At 54.1% G+C, this 19,407-nt stretch overlaps 1 protein-coding gene across 1 annotated transcript; it reads left to right on the forward strand.

Moving 5' to 3' along the window:
* The first annotated feature begins 1,372 nt into the window (after nt 1-1,372).
* On the forward strand, nt 1,373-19,182 carry CDHR5 (cadherin related family member 5). The gene is made up of 20 exons (XM_049891890.1): nt 1,373-1,596; nt 1,744-1,845; nt 1,941-2,022; nt 2,270-2,345; nt 2,390-2,565; nt 4,442-4,580; nt 5,213-5,388; nt 5,708-5,758; nt 6,953-7,045; nt 7,210-7,311; nt 7,413-7,523; nt 7,628-7,798; nt 8,528-8,618; nt 8,768-8,865; nt 8,970-9,170; nt 9,395-9,508; nt 9,586-9,670; nt 9,836-10,129; nt 18,230-18,387; nt 18,766-19,182. Exons 1-20 carry the CDS (start codon nt 1,373-1,375, stop codon nt 19,180-19,182), a joined length of 2,961 nt encoding a protein of 986 aa, XP_049747847.1.
* The last annotated feature ends 225 nt before the right edge of the window (nt 19,183-19,407 follow it).

A 19,407-nucleotide genomic window follows, 5' to 3' on the forward strand; every position in this document is an offset into this window, starting at 1 on the left:
ACAGGTCTTCCTCGTAGGCCTGTTGACATTATCCTATCACTGACAGCGTTGTACTTCAGGATAGATCTTGAAATGTTCTTTTTGACGATGAATGTGATGCTGTTCGCCTTCAATTTGTCATCCTTGGCATGGTAGGCCATGTGGTTGTCTGATTCAAAATGGGCAATACTAGTCCATTTCAGCCCACTAATGCCTTTGATATCAATCTTTATGCATTCCGTTTCAAATTTGACAGCTTCTGTTTTTCCTAGATTCATACTTTGTGCATTCCACATTCTGATTATTAATGGATGTTTGCATAAAATGTTTCTTATCAAGGACTGCCTGGTTACTTAAGATTTGAGGTGCTGTGGAAGTAGATAAAATTGGAGTTCGTTAGACATTTCCAATACTTACATAAAGGTGAAGGTAATTATTCCCTCTGTAGTTAATTACAGTGTTGAGGGTTCTAATCAGCCAGTTTTGGGACAGAACAAGCGGCAGAAGCTGCTTAAGAAAGCCTGTAAAGTTTAACACAAGAGCCGCTAGTTTTATGCTTGATTTTCCTAGATTTGTAAATTATGTTGAAGTGCTTCATGGGAACAAGCTGTTAGGGGTTGAACTGGAGTGAATACTGCATCGACTAAAGCATGAGTGACACCGCAGTCTCCCCCACCCCCAGCCTTTCCTCCCTCATCTGTGGTATCTCCATCCCCAGGCCCGGCCTTCCATAGGTGCGTGTCCCTCCCACCTGCACAAATGAAATGTAAAGCCCCGTGAAGCGGTGTAATTCTCCGCATCCCACCTGTCACCCGGCCCCTCGCCCTCCCAGTGCTCACATCCCAGCCCCTGCACAGCGCCTGGCAGCCAGATCACGAAGTCCCCGCCTGCACCAACTCCTTCCTCCCCTGGCCGCCGCGCCCATCCTCCTGCCGGGGCCTCCCGGGGGCCACCCGCGGGATCCTGTCGCTTCGCCCTCTCCGTCCCAGCCCTGACCCCAGATGCTCCTGGGCACCTTCAGTTGTTCACCATTCCTCCCCGGGGCCCACCTCCAGGCCCCCAGCGCCTCCGCTGGCCCAGCTGCCCCCTTCGGGGCCCCCACGCTGGGCTCTGCTCCTGCAGCCTTAGTGCACAGGGTCGCAGCGCAGAGGCTTTGCACTTGCTGTTCCCATAGCCTGGCCCACCCGGGGCGAACTCGCAGCCGGACACCCTCCTCCCTCCCAGACCCTCCTGAACCCGCCAGTGGAGGCGCCCCCGGCCCCCGCAGCCCTCCTGTCTGCGCCCCCATGGACGCCCCCCGCCGCCAGCCCGCCTAGGAGCGCCAACTTGGCGGGGAGGACAGGCGGTCGCCAGTCGACAGCTGGGGGGTGGCCCTGACCTTCCGGAACGATCAATGAGGCCCCGGCAGCTCGGAGCCGGGGCGGAAGCCCCTCCGGGCCCCCCCACCCCAAGCCCGGCCCTGGGGGCTATAAAGGGGTGGCGCAGGACTCCGGACGCCGACGTGAGCGCTCAGCACAGCCCCGAGCCCGCCATGGCCTCCCCGCCGCCCGCCGCGCTGCTGCTGCTCCTGCTGCTGCCGCTGCTCCGGGCCTCCGCCGCGCGCCCCGCGCCACCCAGGTGAGCCCGCGCCCCCCAGGTGAGCCCGCGCCCCCCAGACAAGCCCGCCGCCCGAGCCCGCGCCGCCCCACAGCCTCCTCCCTGCCCGGAGTTGCACGGCCCCTGGGGAGCCCCTGGCGTCCTGACCCGGCCCTGCGACCCCCCAAGGGCTCTGAGACACTCGGATGGGACGTTCACAAGCGAGCTGAGCCGCCTGCGGGACAGCGCGCGGCTGCAGCGGCTGCTCCAGGACCTGGTGGGAAAGCGCAGGTGAGCGTGGAGGGCCGGCAGGGGCACTGTACAGCGGGTGAGGGAGACCAGGAGGCCATCCCAGAACCGGGGAAGTGGTCTGGCGGAGGCCCCAGGTCCGAGGAGGGGGGCTGGCGGCAGCATCCCAGAGACGAGGAGGAGGCAGGCGGGGGCACCCCTGAGCCGGGGAGGCGGCGGGTACCCCATGTGGGGCACGCCCCCCTCACCCCTGCCCCACTTCAGCAGTGTCTGATCCCCCCAACTCCAGGACTAATTCTGATTGGGGGGCGGGGTCAGTGAGCAGGACACAGAGAACAGCACCGCCCAGGTCCAGACCTTGGAGGGCCGACTCTGCCTGCTGTGGTCCGACCCAGGCGCCCTGCAGGCCTGGTGAGCACAGCGCGCCCCAGCACCTGCCTGACCCCCCCCCCCCCCGCCTCCCCAGCGGCCCCCAGATGCAGGAGCTGGAGTTGGCAGTGGGGGTGGCATGACACCGACCAGAGGAGCCCTAGTTTCACCCAGTAGGGGGTGTCCAGACCCCTGCTCACTTGGCTCCTTTCTGCAGGATGCCGGGCGATCCAGCAAGGGCTCAAGCTGGGCTGCCTTCCCCGCCCGGGTCTGGAGTCAGGATTTGGGAGCCAGACACCCTGGGAGCTGAAGGGTCCTGGCAGCCTAGATGAAGCTGGAGGAGGAAGGCGTCTTTCCACTGACCTGGACCTGGAGCCAGAGCCTGAGGGAGGGGTGGGGGGGCGGGGACATACTTGGCACTAATAAAGGAGAAATTCAGACCCTGGCCCCATGAGCCCACTGTATGCACCGTCTCAGTCCATTGAGGCAGCCCCCTGCAGGAGAGGAGGGGGCAGCTGTCAGGTGGAAGGATGCCCCCAGGTCCACCACTTCAAGGACTGTGGCCATGCCTGGCATGCCAGGCTGCCCTTTAAACTTGGGACCGAGCTGGCCTTTCAGTGCCTCTCCTTAGTATTTCTTTATCTTGGCATCGGTGCCACCTCCTGTCCATCAGTCCAGCTGGTGGGGTGGTGTCCTGCCCGGACCCATGTCCATCCACTCAGCTAACATTCCTCCCCAGGAACTAAGTGGTCAGTGTGTTTGCAGCAAGAGGTCGGGGGTCCGGAAGGGGGTAAGGAGGCTCAGGACAGCAGGGAGTGTTACCCAGGAGGACCAGAGCCTGGCTCCAGAGTGAGAGGGCTCTCATTGGCCAGGCTGCATGGTCTTGGGCCAGAGGCTGGGCCACACTACACCTACGAAGTAGGGACTTGGATGCACCCCCAGATAATAGCGTGGGCGTGAGCAGCAGATGGAGGGCCAGGAAATGGCAGAGAGGTGTGGGCTAGGAGAGGGTGTTTCTGCCTTGGACAGAAGAGGTGTAAGGGCAGGAGTGGGGGGGCTCCACCCCCCATTACAACAGCCCCTCCCCCTCCAGACCCTACCCAGGTGCCTCTGCCAAGTGTTCCTGGACTGGGGGGTGGGAAGAGGGCTTGGGAGGCCAAGGAAAGATACATGTGGGACAGGAGGGGCCGGGGACAGTGAGCCCCCACAGTGGTAGGGCAGGGGGGCTGGGGCCAGGGCCTCACCATGACCCCACTGTCTCAGTTATCTCATGCTGCTATCACAGAAATACAACATGGGGGTGGTTTTAGCAAACAGAAATTTATTTTCTCATAGTTTCCCCATTACCATTGCGGTTAAGTCAATGCTGACTCATAGAGACCTTATAGGACAGAGTAGAACTGCCCCCATAGAGTTTCCAAGGAGCACCTGGTGGATTCGAACTGCTGACCTTTTGATGCCTTAGCAGTTAACCACTACGCCACCAGGGTTTCTTTCTCACAGTTTAGGATGCTAGAAGTCTGAATTCAAGGTGCTAGAAGTCTGAATTCAAGGTGCTGGCTCTAGGGGAAGGCTCTCTCTCTCTGTCAACTCTGGAGGAAGGTCCTTGGCTCTCTGAGCTTCTGCTCCTGGGCAATCTTCATGTGGCTTGGCATCTCTCTTCCTCCATCTCTGCTTCACTCGCTTGCTTGTTTAATCTCTTTTATATCTCAAGAGATTGACTCAAAATACACCCTAAACTAATCCTGCCTCATTAACATAACAAAGACAACCCTCTCCCAAACACAGTTACAACCACAGGCACAGAGCCTAGGATTTACAGTACAGATTCTTGGAGGACCCAATTTAATCCAGGCCTGTGGGAGGAGTCTCCACTGAGCTGCCCCATAAACACCTCTATCTCCATCTCTTGGGCCCTGCCCAGCCCCACCTGGAGGAAGCTGACTTGTGTTTAGGAACAGACAAGGGTGTGCCAGGGACATGCAAAAGAGCCTTTTCCTTCTGACCGGAGGGCTGGTGCAAAGGGAAGGATGGCCAGAGCACAGAACCAGGGTCTGGACCTCGCAGGGACAGGACCTCATGGGTCACCTTAGGAACTTTGCCCCAAGGAGGTTCTAGGAAATAAGACTAGAAATGTGCACGAGGTGGGAGGGTGGGGCAGCCTGGGGCGGGGTGGGAGAGGGTGGTAGAAAGGGAACACAACAAACTCAGAGACCAATGGCCTAGCCCAACTCCTGCCCTGGCCTGATAACCCCCCTCCTGGCCCCAGAGCCTGTCCTGGCCCCTGCCCCTTTCTGGTAACCGCCCCCCCAAGCCCCTGCCCCTACTCCAGCCCCTTCCCCCTCCGACGTCCTGGCCCCTGCCCCTGTACTTGGCTCCTGACCCAGCCCCAGCCCGGCCCCTGCCCAGTAGTCCCCTTCCTGGCCCCAGACCCTTTCCCAGCCCCCCTCCACCTGTCCCCACCCCAGCACCCCTATGTCCCAGTCCTTGCTCCAGCACCCCTCCAGTCCCCTCCCAGGCCCAGGGGGCCCCCAAAGCAGCACTCCCAGCATCTGTGAGTGGATGTCTCCAAAGCCCCAGCTCGGGACAGTGCCCACCCCACCCATGTCCTCTGTTTGGTGGCCTAGCTGACCGGCTGGCGGGAGCCCCCCTGGAGGAGGCCGGTCGTAAAGGATCATAAAGTGGGGCGGTGCCTGGCAGGGGCGAAGGTCGTGAGGCAGGAACTGTGCCTGTGCTGGCAAGCTGTCCAAAGGGTCCTGACGCCCAGAGACTGGAAAAAGGCCTAAGCCACCAGGATGGGAGCCAGAACCTGGCTGCAGCCACCCCTGCTGCTGCCGCTGCTTCTTGTGGGGCTGCTGGGCCAAGCCCCAGGTGCCCAGGCCCAGGGTAGGCGGGGCGAGGGCAGCAGAAGTGGCAGGCCTACCCCGAGGTATAGGGGCGGGGGACCAGGAGCTGGGGACAGAGGCGGGGGTAACAGAGGTGGGGATCTGGGGGCTGGGACTGGGGGCCGAGAAGCACCAACCCCACCTCCACCATGCAGCCTGCTCCGTGAACAAGACATTCTTTGAAATCGAGGAGAACAAGAATCTCACCGAGCCCCTGGTAGACATTTATGTCCCTGAGGGCCAGCAGGTGACCCTCGGGTCCTCGTCCACCCCGTCCACCTTTCAGATTCAGAACAACCAGCTATTCCTCAGCGTGATCCCTGACTACGAGGTACAGGCCGGGGGAGGGGGGCGCCCGTGGGGGCGGCTGGGAGCGCTGGGCCTCTGGGGCCTGTGCTGGCACCCAGCCCCTCCACAGGGAAGGGCTGTCCAGGGAGCCTGGGTTCTGCTTTCCCTGTGGGTCCTGAGGGGCAGGAGCAACTTGGGGTGGAGGCTACCTGGGCCCCAGGTGACCTCTGGACTTACCGCCGCTGACAATTGCACAGGGGAGCATTGGGCCCCCTCAGCCTCAATCTCCCCATTTGTGAAATGGGCACCATGGGCTTTGGCCAGCTGAGCAGGTAATTCTGACATCTCATCTGTGTCCACAGAGTGAACCCTTGCTGCAGGCACACCTGGAGTGCAGGCGGGGGGACACAGTGGTGAGCACCCCCACACTCACCCCTCCTCCCTCCCTCCTTGGCTCTGTCCAGGGTCTTTCCCAGGTGACCTCCCAGGGGCACGTTTTCAATGCGGATGACGTCCACCCTACCACAGCTGGGCACTCCAGGCTATATACTCCACTCCAGCCACCACCCCTCACCACCCCTCACCCCCTCACCACCCCTCACCCCTTCAACACCCCTCACCCCCTCAATCCTCACCACCCCTCACCCCCTCACCACCCCTCACCACCCTTCATCCTCTTACCATCCCTCACCACCCCCACCCCCTCACCACCCCTCACCACCCCTCGCCCCTCACCCCCTCATGCCTCAACCCCTCACCACTCTATCTACACCGCAACCCTCACCCTCTCACCACCCACAATTCCAAACATACACAATAGAGAGCACAGTCACTGAGCCCGCTCCCTCTGTGAGCACCACCATGCACGGCCATATTGTTTCCTGGGGCCCGGTCCCTTCACCCAATGTCATGTCATTTCATCCTCGAATAGCTCAGTGTGTCTGCAGAAGACAAGCCTCTCCTTTTTAAATGTAACCACGATACCACTATCACATCTAAGAAATCAGTCACTCCTTCACACCCTCTGCCACCCAGGAAGGTTCACGCTTCTCAGTCATCTCAGAAGGCCCTTTTCACATCTGAGGTCCCTATAATGCCAGGGTTCAGTTGTTCTAGGTGAGACCTTTATACAGGGTCCCTTTTCTGTCTTTGCAATTTCTTTTTGAAGGAACTTGGTTTCTTCATTTGAGATCCTGCCTGTTGCCTTCCTTTACTCTCCTGAGCACTGACCACCTTCTACTTTATAAAGCACTTTCCCATCTGAGTCCCTTGCACAAAAGCTGAAACAGGGAAGAGGGCTGTCTCCTTTGATCACAGTGTCCCAGGACCTAGAACAGTACCTGCCCCCCAGCTGGCCCTCAGTTAATAGTTGTTGGATGGATGGACGGATGGACGGACAGATGGATGGATGGAGGGAGGGAGGAAGGGAAGGATGATGGGGGATGGATGGATGGCAGGAGGGAGGGAGGGAAGGGTGGATGGATGGGGAGGGAGGGAGGGATAGAAGAAAGGAGGGAGGGATAGATGAGGGGGCCCCAGAGCACACCTCCATGTCCGGGGTAGGCATCCATGGGGAGATGGCTGATGACCCTCCTTGCCATCCCCAGGTGACTCAGCTGAGGGTGTTCGTATCTGTACTGGATGTCAATGACAACCCCCCCATCTTTCCCTTTACCACCAAAGTCGTGAACGTGAGCGAGGTGGGCTTGAGTGGAGCCAGGCGCTGGGTGCCAGGTGGACTGGGTGCCAGGTGGACTGGGCCGGGGGCACTGGGAGTCCAGGTGGGAGGCTGGGCCTTGACAACAGGGCTTGGTCTATGGGGGCATGAATGTGGCAGGAACAAAGCCCCCTCTTTGTCCCCCAGGACACCAAGGTGAACTCCATTGTCATCCCGGAGACAGACCTGGAAGCACAGGATGATGACAAAGATGACATGTTGTTCTACACCCTCCAGGAAGTCACCCCAGTCCGTGCCCCCTGCCCCTTGCCCCAACACTAACCCTCGCTCTGATGACCCATCCTCTCCACCTCCTCCCAGAGTCTCAGGCTATGCTCCCCCCTTGCCAGGGTACCGATGGCTCCTTCTCCTTGGTGGGCACAAATCGTCCTGCCCTGAGGCTGGACAAGCCACTGGACTTCGACAGGTGTCAAAGCATGACCTTCCAGCTGCTGGTGCGAGTGAGCAAACCACCCTGCCACACAGAGTCCCAGACACTCAGGTCCCCATTGGCGCTGCCCCCACCCCAGCCCTGGCCTGACCCAGTGCTGGATGGCTGTTACAGGACAAAGAGCAGGAGGATGTGAAGCCCAGCCACACAGCCACGGCCACGTTGACCCTGAATATCCTGCCAGCTGACCTGCGCCCCCCCTGGTTCCTGCCCTGCGTCTACTCAGACTCTTACGTCTGCATCCAAGCCCAGTACCAAGGGGCTATCCCCACAGGACACAGACTGGTAACGGGGGGACAACTCACCAGGGCATGGCTGGGGGCTTTTCTATGTAGCTTGGATTAGGGATCAGGGTCTGGGTATGTCAAGGAGAGTTGAGGTCAAGGGCAGGGCTGAGATTGGGGTCAAGGAAACCCTGAGGGGGGTTAGGCAATGGGGCCTGGGTCTCCCGGACTGTGCTGTCGGGCCAATCTCAGTTGTAATTATCAAGCAAATTCTGACTTTCTTCCGGTAACCAATCTCTTCCCACCACGCGGTGGTGGTGGCAGCAGATACACCCTCCGGCTGTCCCAGGCGGCACTGAGCTGTTGGGGGACCTGGAGGGGCCATGCTGGTTTTCCTGAGGGGGCAGCTCAGCAGCTCAGCCCCACTGTGCAGATGGTATACATGGGCAAGTGGGGGGCCTGGGCAAGGGGCCAGGAAAGGAGAGCCCCTCGTGAAAGTCCCCACCTTATAAGTGAGTGCACAAGTTCAGGCTGACTCAAATGTCTCTGAGCACATGGACTCCTTAGTAAGGAGCAAAGTGTCCAGTGATAACCCTGCTGAGACACAGCTGGGGCTATCCCAGTAGGTTGTACACGTGGCCCCTACTAGGCCCCCTCCCCCTCCTCTGCCCCTCGGACCCTGCCCCAGGTGGTCCCAGGTACCTTGTTTCAGAGCTCCTCGAGGGGAGCGGGAGGGCCTTGCTGGGCACCAGCACCAGCTCGTGTCATCCTCCCCCCCACATCCCCACAGCCAGATCCGCTCACACTGAGTCCAGGGCCCATCTATGCTGTGGACGGAGACCGAGGCATCAACCAACCCATCATCTACAGCTTCGTGGATGGTGAGTGAGTTCCTAGCCTGGCCCTGCCCCCAGCTGCTCTCTCCACACAGCACCCCGACCCCATTCCAGACCCACTGAGGGCAGAGGGAACCCTGGGAGCCCCGGACCTCAGGCGCGGGGACCGGGGCTGAGTGCCGACCTCCCGCCAGGAAACCAGGGTGGCGTATTCTCCATCAATGAGTCCTCAGGCAACCTCACCATGATCAAGGATGTCCTCAGCCCCACCAACTTCATGCTGCTGGTCAAGGTGTGTGCTAGCATGGGGCTGCAGGTGGGGGTCTGGCCAGGTCTCCATGGCCTTCTCCAGCAGGAGCCCAGACTCGCTGCTCAGCGCTGTACCCCACCCCCCAGGGTGAGCAGGCCGACTTAGCCCGCTACTCGGTGACCCAGGTCTCGGTGGAGGCCCGTGCAACGTCTGGGAGCCCACCAAGCTTCTCCCAGAGCCTGTACCGGGGCACCGTGGCCCTCGGTTCAGGTGTTGGTACAGTCATCAAAGACGCAGCCACCCCCTCTCAGTCTCTGAGGGTCCAGGCTCAGGACCCAGATTTCCCGGTACGTAGCATGCCTGCGGGTACTCAGCTCCATCGGGGGTCCCTCCTGCCTGCCCAGGAATTCCAAGGCTTTGCGAGGCCCTGGGGCCTGCCTGTGTGCATGTGCTGTGTACATGTGTGCTCATGTGTGTGCAAGTGTGTCCGTGTGCTTGTGTGTATGTGTTTGGGGGCAGTCAGGGCCCTGATGGCTCCTGGACCAGGACTCCTTCGGCTCTCCATATCTAGGACATCAACTCAGCCATCACATATAGAATCACCAACCACTCATACTTCAGAATGGAAGGGGAGGTTGTGCTGACAGCGGTCGCGCTGGACCACGTGGCAGTCTTCTATGCAGAGGTGAGGGGCGGGTGGGCTGGTCTGGGGGGCTAGGGGTAACCAGGGGTATAAGGAGGACGAGCTACCTTCCCACCTAGGTCGAGGCCAAGAACACAGTGACCTCTGCCACAGTGACCACAGTCGTCGAGATACAAGTTAGGGAGCAGGAACCCCTTCCCACAGGTGAGCCCCCGAGTGAACCCCAGTCAACACCCAGATGATGGCTCAGGGAGGGACTTCTTGTCTCAGGCAGTGTGAATCCTGCCCAGGGACAGGCATCTGGGGACTGAGGCAAGCCCAAACCCTGTCCCCAACCCCCAACCCCCCCTGGGTCCTCCCCACCCTCAGAGGCTGGAAGCACAACTGGACCCTCAAGCAGTGCCCCTTCGGAAGGCACCAGGCCCCCCGGGCCCTCTCAGGGACCCTCCACGACCAGCTCTGGGGGGGGCACTGGCCCACACCCACCCTCGGACATGACTCTGAGGACACCTGCCTCGCCCACGCCTGGGGGGCCCTCCAGCATGGGCACCAGCACCTCCCCCTCACCAGCTGCGCCCAGCAGCGGGGGCTCAGCGCCAACCGTGGAGCCAGGAATCTCTCCGCTGACATCCCAGGGGTCCACGAGGACCTCCTGGTCCTCAGGTAGCCTCCCACCTACCCCATTTGCTCCAGAGTTGTCCTGGAGTTGCTGTAGGGCAAAGCCTAACCCTGGCTTCCCATCCTGGCTATGCCACGGTGGGCCTGCACCGGGCGCTGGGCAGGGCTAGGAGGGCTCTATTCTGGTCTGGACATGTGGGGTTCCAATGAGGATGGTGTGTGGAAGATGGGGCAGAGACCAGATTTGGGGTCCAGTGAGCCCCACAATTCACAAGGGCCAGCCACTCCACTGGCCTCCAGTGCTCCCTGAATGACCCTTCCTGTAGCATTTGGGGCCCCTAACGCCACCTGGAGCTGATGAGCAATGGCCTCCCTGGGCTCCACAGCCACACTGTGAACACGCAGACCTGGGCGGGTGGGGGGGCAGTCGCTAGTGCCTGCTCCCCAGCTGCAGCCCAGGAGGTGTGTCCTGGAGCCCGGCACAGGCCGGCGTGGGAAATGCTGGCAGCTCTAACTAGGTGTGTACCTTAGTTATCTACTGCTGCTGTAACAGAAATACCACGGATAGATGGCTTTAACAAACAGAAATTTATTTTCTCACAGAGACTAGAAATCCAAATTCAGGGTGCTAGCTCTTGAGGAAAAAAAAAAAACCCAGTGTCATCAAGTCAATCCTTACTCAGAGTGACCCTACAGGACAGAGTAGAACTGCCCCATAGAGTTTCCAGGGAGCACCTGGTGGATTTGAACTGCTGACCTTTTGGTTAGCAGCCATAGCACTTAACCACTACGCCAGCAGGGTCTCTGCTCTTGAGGAAGGCTTTCTTTTTCTGTGGGCTCTGGAGGAAGGTACCTTGTCTCTTCATCTTGTCCCCTGGTTCCCTGGAGATCTCCATGTGGCTTGGAATCAATCTTTCCCCACCTCTGCTTGTTAGTCTGCTTGTTTAATCTCTTTTATGTCTCAAAAAATATTGACTCAAGACATACCCCACACTAAACCTGTCTAGTTAACAACAAAAGCAACTCATTCCCAAATGGTATTATAACCACAGGCATAGAGATTAGGATTTATTTTGGGGGGACGCGATTGAGTCTATAACTTTCTACTCTAAAACAAACCAAAACAAACCTGTTGCCCTCGAATCGATTCCTATTCATAGCAACCCTGCAGGACAGAGTGTAGTTCATACCAAAGTTTTTGGTCTTTGATCTTCATCAGTAAGTGCTTCAAGTCCTCTTCACTTTCAGCAAGCAAGGTTGTGTCATCTGCATAATGCAGGTTGTCAATGAGTCTTCCTCCAATCCTGATGCCCCGTTCTTCTTCATATAGTCCAGCTTCTCGGATTATTTGTTCAGCATGCAGATTGAATACGTATGGCGAAAGGACACAACCCTGACGCACGCCTTTCCTGACTTTAAACCATATGGTATCCCCTCGTTCTGTTCGAACGACTGCCTCTTGATCCATGCACAGATTCCTCATGAACACAATGAAGTGTTCTAGAATTCCCATTCTCCACCGTGTTACCCATAATTTGTTATGATGCACACAGTCGAACCTTTCCATAGTCAATAAAACACAGGTAAACATCTGTCTTAGTCATCTAGTGCTGCCATAACAGAAATACCACAAGTGAATGGCTTTAACAAAGAGAAATTTATTTTCTCACAGTCTAGTAGGTTACAAGTCCAAATTCAGGGTGTCCGCTCCAGGGAAAGGGTTTCTCTCTCTATCAGCTCTGGAGGAAGGTCCTTGTCCTTAGTCTTTCCCTGGTCGAGGAGCTTCTCAGGCTCAGGGACTCCATGTCCAAAGGACACACTCTGTTCCTTGTGCGGCTCTCTTGGTGGTATGAGGTCCCCAACTCTCTGCTTGCTTCCCTTTCCTTTTATCTCTTGAGCGATAAAAGGTGGTGCAGGCCGCACCCCAGGGAAACTCCCTTTACCTTGGATCAGGGAGGTGACCTGAGTGAGGGTGGTGTTACAATCCCACTCTAATCCTCTTTAGTATAAAATTACAATCACAAAATGGAGGACAACCACTCAATACTGGGAAGCATGGCCTAACCAAGTTGATACACACATTTTTGGAGGGACATAATTCAATCCATGACAACATCTTTCTGGTATTCTCTGCTTTCAGCCAGGATTCATCTGACATCAGCAATGATATCCTCAGTTCCACGTCCTCTTCTAAATCTGGCTTGAATTTCTGACAGCTCTCTGTCGGTTTACTGCTGCAGCTGCTTTTGAATGATTTTCAGCAAAGTTTGGCTTGCATGTGATATTAATGGTATTAGATAATTTCTGCATTCAGTTGGATCACCTTTCTTGGGAATAGTCATAAATATGGATCTCTTCCAGTCGGTTGGCCAGATAGCTGTCTTCCAAATTTCTTAGCATAGACAAGTGAGCACTTCCAGCACCGCATCCGTTTGTTGAAACATCTCACTTGGTGTTCTGTCAATTCTTGGAGCCTTGTTTTGGGTCAATGCCTTCAGAGCAGCTTGGACTTCTTCCTTCAGTAGCATCAGTTCCTGATCATATGTTACGTCCTGAAATGGTTGAATGTCAGCCAATTCTTTTTGGTACAGTAACTCTGTGTATTCCTTCCATTTTCTTTTGATGCTTCCTGCATTGTTTAATATTTTCCCTGTAGAATCCTTCAGTATTGAAACTCGAGGCTGGAATTTTTTCTTCAGCTCTTTCAGTGTGAGAAATGCTGAGCATGTTCTTCCCTTTTGGTTTTCTATCTCCAGTTCTTTGCACACGTCATCGTAATACTTTGTCTTCTCAAACCGCCCTTTGAAATCTTCTGTTCAGCTCTTTTACTTCATCATTTTTTCCTTTTGCTTTAGCTACTCGATGTTCAAGAGCAAGTTTTGGCGTCTCTTCTGACATCCATTTAGATCTATTCTTTCTCTTTTGTCTTTTTAATGACCTCTTGCTTTCTTCATATTTGACATCCTTGATGTCATTCCACAACTCGTCTGGTCTTCAGTTATTAGTGTTCAACATGTCAAATCTATTCTAGAGATGGTCTCTAAATTCAGGTGGGATACACTCAAGGTCTTACTTTGGCTCTCGTGAACTTGTTCTAATTTTCTTCAGTTTCATCTTGAACTTGTGTATGCGTAATTGATGGTCTGATCCACAGTTGGCCCCTGGCCTTGTTCTGGCTGATGATATTGAGCTTTTCCAACGTCCCTTTCCACAGATGTAGTCTATTTGATTCCTATTTATTCCATCTGGCGAGGTCCATGTGTATAGTCACCACTTATGTTGGTGAAAAAATGTGTTTGCGATGAAGAAGTCATTAGTCTTGCAAAATTCTCTCCTGCTGTCTCCAGCATTTTTTCTATCACCAAGGCCATATTTTCCAACTACTGATCCTTCTTCTTTGTTTCCAACTTCAGCATTCCAATCACCAGTAAGTATCAGTGCATCCTGATTGCATGTTCGATCAATTTCAGGCTGCAGAAGTTGGTACAAATCTTTAATTTCTTCATCTTTGGCCTTAGTGCTTGCTGAGTAAATTTGAATAATAGTCATATTAACTGGTCTTCCTTGTAGGCATATGGATATTATCACTGACAGCGTTGTACTTCAGGATAGATCTTGAAATGTTCTTTTTGATGGTGAATGCAAGGCCCTTCCTCTTCAAGTTGTCAATCCCAGCATAGTACACCATATGATTGCTGGATTCAAAATGACCAATACCAGTCCATTTCAGCCCACTAATGCCTAGGATATCGATCTTTATGCATTGCATTTCATTAAAAAAAAATTTTTGTGTGCTTTAAATGAAAGTTTACAAATCAAGTCAGTCTCTCATACAATAATTTATAGACACCTTGCTATATACTCCTAGTTGCTCTCCCCCGTAATGAGACAGCACACTCCTTCTTTCCACCCTGTATTCCCATGTCCATTCAGCCAGCTTATGTCCCCCTCTGCCTTCTCATCTCCGCTCCAGACAGGAGCTGCCCACATAGTCACATGTGTCCACTTGAGCCAAGAAGCTCATTCCTCACCAGTATCATTTTCTATCTTATAGTCCAGTCTAATCCCTGTTTGAAGAATTGGCTTTGGGAGTGGTTCCAGTCTTGGGCTAACAGAAGGTCTGGGGACCATGACCTCCGGGGTCCTTCAAGTCTCAGTCAGACCATTAAGTATGGTCTTTTTATGAGAATTTGAAGCCTGCATCCCACTGTTCTCTGGCTCCACCAGGGATTCTCTGTTGTGTTCCCTGTCAGGGCAGTCATCAGTTGTAGCTGGGCACCATCTAGTTCTTCTGGTCTCAAGCTGATGTAGTCTCTGATTTATGTGGCCCTTTCTGTTTCTGGGGCTCATAATTACCTTGTGTCTTTGGCGTTCTTCATTTTCTTTTGCTCCACATGGTTTGAGACCAGTTGATACACCTTAGATGGCCCCTTGCTAGCATTTAAGATCCCAGACGCCACTCTACGAAGTAGGATGCAGAATGTTTTCTTAATAGATTTTATTATGCCAGTTGACTTAGATGTCCCCTGAAAGCATAGTCCCCAAACCCACAGCCCTGCTAGTCTGGCCTTCAAAGAAATTGGTTTATTCAGGAAACTTCTTTGCTTTTGGTTAAGTCCAGTTGTGCTGACATTTCCTGTATTGTGTGTTGTCTTTCCCTCCACCTAAAATAGTTCTTGTCTATCTAATTAGTGGATACCCCTCTCCCTCCCTCCTTCCCTCCCTCCCCACTCACGTAACCATTAAAGAATATTTTCTTCTCTGTTTAAATTATTTCTTGAGTTTTTACAATAGTGGTCTTTTACAATATTTGTCCTTTTGCAACTAATTTCACTCAGCATAATGCCTTCCAGATTCCTCCATGTTATGAAATGTTTCACGGATTCATCATTGTGCTTTATCGATGCGTAGTATTCCATCATGTGAATATACCATAATTTATTTATCCATTCATCTGTCGATAGGCGTCTTGGTTGCCTCCAGCTTTTTGCTATTGTGAACAGTGTTGCAATGTTATAACATGGGTGTGCAGATATCTGTTCATGTAAAGGCTCTTATTTCTCTGGGGTATATTCCAAGGATGGGATTGGTTTATTGTATGGTAGTTCCATTTCTAGTTTTTTAAGGATATACCAAATCGATTTCCAAAGTGGTTGTATCATTTTACATTCCCACCAGCAGTGTTTTGGTGTTCCAATCTCTCCACAACCTCTCCGACATTTATTATTTTGTGTTTTTTGGATTAATGCCATCCTTGTTGGAGTGACATGGAATCTCATTGTAGTTTTGGTTTTCATTTCTCTAAGGGCTAATTACATTTCATTTTTGATGATTTCCAGTTTCCTAGATTCATACTTCGCACATTCCAGGTTCTGATTATTAACGGATGTTTGCAGCTGTTCCTTCTTATTTTGAGTCATGCCACATAAGCAAATGAAGGTCCTGAAAGCTTGACTCCATCCATGTCATTAAGGTCGGTTCTACCTTGACGAGGCAGCTCTTCTCCAGTTAGTTGTCTTTTGAGTGCCTTCCAACTTGGGGGGCTCATCTTCCAGCACTATATCAGACAATGTTCCACTGCTATTCATAAGGTTTTCACTGGCTAATGCTTTTCAGAAGTAGACTGCCGGGTCCTTCTTCCTAGTCTGTCTTAGTCTGGAAGCTCAGCTGAAACCTGTCCTCCATGGGTGACCCTGCTGGTATTTGAATACCGGTGGCATAGCTTCCAGCATCACAGCAACACGCAAGCCCCCGCAGTAGGACAAACTGACAGACAGGTGGGGTGACCTTTTGGTTAGGCCCCAAAAATTCATGTCCTTGCCACACGCAAAATACATTCACCCCATCATATCTTCCCAAAAGTCTTAAATCAACTCCAAGTTCAAAATCTCATCTTCTGAATCATCTAAGTTAAATATGGGTGAGACCTCAGGCGTATTCCATCCTGGAGCAAAATTCCTCTTCATCTAAAATCTAGATGTGAAATCTAGAATACGAGCTATCTCCTTCCAAAGTACTATGATGGATCAGACACAAGATAGGCATTTCCATTTCAAATGGGAGAAATTGGAGGCAAAGAAGGGATAACAGGCACCAAATTAGTCCACAACCCAGCAGAACAATTTATATTAGCTCTCAAAGTTTGAAAATAATCCTCTTTTCTCTGAGACCATCTAGGCCATGGCCCCACTCTCCAGACTCTGGATTCTAGTTGGAGGCCCCTTGGCCCTAGGCTTCGGCTCTGCCTTCCAAACCCATTGGAGCAGTACCTCTGCTCTCTTGGCTTTGGGTGACCCCATTCTCCTAGTCCCCCTGAGTGGCAACCCCATTCCCTTGGCCCCCGAAGGCCCCAGTCTTCTGCCCCTTGGGCATGGCAGCCCTGCCTCTTCAGCTTTGGGCAGTGGCCCTAACCCTTTGGCACACACTTTAACTGTAGACTCACACTCTGGAACTGAGTTGGCAAAGATCTGACTCTTGGAAATCTAGGAGGCTGTGGCTCCACACTTTGAGGTCCAGAAGGCTGTCGCCCCACCCTTTGAACAAAGAAGACCCCGCTTCCTGTGCTCCTTCCAACAATACTGCTGATCTCCAAGCTGCTCCAGGGATAGTCCTTTTCTTTTCTTGGAAGAAAACAGATGTAGCTCCTTTGTCCTGTTTCCTGCCTGTAGAATTCCAAGAGGCAGACAACTTCTTTCCTTTCATTCTTTCTCTGTCCCCTTCAGTCTAAGCTGATGCGTTTTCCCTGCTGTGGAGTTGGTTAGATCCATCAGTCACAGGCTTAATCTCTTTAACAAAAGATTGTGTAGCCACATCCTTGGTGAACATTCTAGGACACATGTCCTTAGTTTGTACAACAGAATTTTCCCAATCTTTAAGTTCTGTTTTCATTTTGCATAGTTCATTTTTAAGTCCATCTCTTTCCTCTCTCATTTTACTATGAGTGGCACGGAGAAACCATGCAGCCCCTTTAAGATCTTGCTTAGAAATCTCCTCTGCCACATATCCAAGTTTCTCACTTACACGTTCTACCTTCCACCAAACTTTTGAACATAATTCAGACAAGTTCTCTGCCACTGCATAAAATATCACTCTTCCTCCATTGTCCAGCCACGTTCATCCTTTTCTTTTAAAGCCTCACCAGAAGCACATTTAAGGTCCACGTTTCTAGCAACACTGTTGTTGGTGCCATATGTATTCTCTAAGGTGACAGAGACTTTCTGTATAGCTCTCCTCACTGCCTTCTGAGGCCTCACCATAATTACCTTTGACGTCCATAATTCTACCAACAGTCTTTTCAAGGCAATCTACCCATTATAATACCCATTGCCGTCGAGTAGATTCCGACTCATAGCAACTCAAAGGTAATCTAGGCTTTTACTATTAGGCACCTTAAAACTCTTCCAGCCTCTACCCATTACTCAATTCCAAGACCACTTCCACATTTTAGGTTATTTGTTAAGCAGTACCTCACTCTTTTGGTACCAAATTCTTAGTTATCTAGTGCTGCTATAACAGAAATACCACAAATGGGTGTCTTTAACAAACAGAAATTTATTTTCTCATATTTTAGGAGACTAGAAGTTGATATTCAGGGTGCTGGCTCTAGGAGAAGTCTTCCTCTCTCTGTCGGCTCTGGAGGAAGGTCCTTGTGTCCTCAGCTTGTTTCCTGGCTCTCTGGAGATCTCCATGTGGCTTGGCATTAATCTTCCCCCATTACTGCTTGCTAGCTTGCTTGTTTAATATCTTTTATGTCTTAGAAGAGACAGGCTCAAAACACACCTTACACTAATCCTATCTTACTGGCATAACAAAGACAACCCATTTCCAAATGGTATTATAACTACAGGCATAGAAGCCAGGATTTACAACATATATCTGGCAGGGGGTTAAGTGCTATGGCTGCTAACCAAGAGATCAGGAGTTCGAATCTGCCAGGCGCTCCTTGGAAATTCTATGGGGCAGTTCTACTCTGTCCTATAGGGTTGCTATGAGTCGGAATCAACTCGATGGCAGTAGGTTTCGGGGTTTTTTTGGGGGGGGGTACTTGGGGGGGCACACAATTCAATGCATAACAGTGGGTGACCGTGTTGTTGGCAGGGGCACCTGGGGGAGAGGGAGGCAGCTCTGCAGGAGGCACTGCTCCAGGTGGTGGCCTCGTTGAAGAAAAGCGCTTCTCAGTGGCAGAGATGGCAGCTCTGGGTGGGGTGCTGGGCGCCCTCCTGCTGCTGGCCCTGCTGGCCCTCACAGTCCTCGTCTACAAGCACCATGGCCACAGACTCAAGTGCTGCTCTGGAAAAACTCTGGTGAGGGGAGCAGTGGGCGGGCAGAGGAGAGACAGAGGAGGAGACAGAGATGAGGGGAAATGGAGAGAGAGAGACAGAGGCAGAGGGGGAGAAAGAAAAGGAGCCAGATGGGAGAGCTGGGACAGAGACCAGAGGGATGAGTGGGACAAGGAGATGGCTAGATGGGGGGGTCAGGGTGGGGAGACGGGGAGATGGAGAGATGGGGGAAAGAGAGCTGGGATATAGGCACCAGAGTCAGAAAGACAGACGCAGAGGAGAGAAGCAGAGACAAGGGAAAAGGACCTGAGTCTCTCAGGAGGGCCCAGGCGGGGAGTCAGCCCGGCCCAGCTCGTGAACGCGCTGGTTGACCGGCGCCTGGTCGACGCGCTCGCCCCCCAGGAATCCCAGCCGGGCGGCTTCGAAAACCAGACCTTTGCAGCCAACGACGAGGCCAACTGGGCGCCCGCCCCCAGCCCCGCTCCGGCCGAAGGCCCGCCCCCGGCCCCGAAGGACGAGACCCCCGCTCCCCCAGACAAAGCGCCCCCCAGCCCGGTCTCCCCCGTGGCCGCCCGGGCCGAGGGCAGTCCCACGGCCGTGAGGTCCATCCTGACCAAGGAGCGGCGGCCCGAGGGGGGTTACAAGGCTGTGTGGTTCGGCGAGGACATCGGGGCCGAGGCGGATGTGGTCGTCCTCAACGAGCCCACCGCGGACGGCGCCGGCGACTCGGGCAGTGAGGGCAGCGCCGACGAGGACGCTGACCCAGGCCGGGCCAGGGGTCCCCTCGACGAGCCAGACGCCAACGCCACCTACATCTAGTGCGACCCCGCCGCTCACCGGGGCTGGGCCCCCGAGGGTCTGCACCCCCCCCCCGGTATTGGCAGAATAAAGTGAAACTTTGGAACCCCCAACAGTTCCTGCTGAGGCGCTTGGGGGCCAGTCCCGGAGGGGCACTGGGGGACAGCGGACAAGAGGCAGGAAGGGGCTCGCGCCGGGCGGCCCCCCCAGACCCGAGCGCACTGGCGCCGCTTCCGGTGAACCACC

The sequence above is a fragment of the Elephas maximus genome, chromosome 7 (assembly GCF_024166365.1).
Source record: "Elephas maximus indicus isolate mEleMax1 chromosome 7, mEleMax1 primary haplotype, whole genome shotgun sequence".
NCBI lineage: Eukaryota > Metazoa > Chordata > Mammalia > Proboscidea > Elephantidae > Elephas > Elephas maximus.

What these genes read in the sequence shown, in the direction of transcription:
- CDHR5 (XM_049891890.1), top strand. Translation starts at nt 1,373, where the DNA reads ATGAGGCCCCGGCAGCTCGGAGCCGGGGCGGAAGCCCCTCCGGGCCCC. An exon ending in CTGAGCCGGGGAGGCGGCGG is followed by an intron (nt 2,023 to 2,269) that starts GTACCCCATGTG and finishes CCGCCTCCCCAG; the next exon opens with CGGCCCCCAGATGCAGGAGC. An exon ending in GCTGCTCTGGAAAAACTCTG is followed by an intron (nt 18,388 to 18,765) that starts GTGAGGGGAGCA and finishes CTCGCCCCCCAG; the next exon opens with GAATCCCAGCCGGGCGGCTT.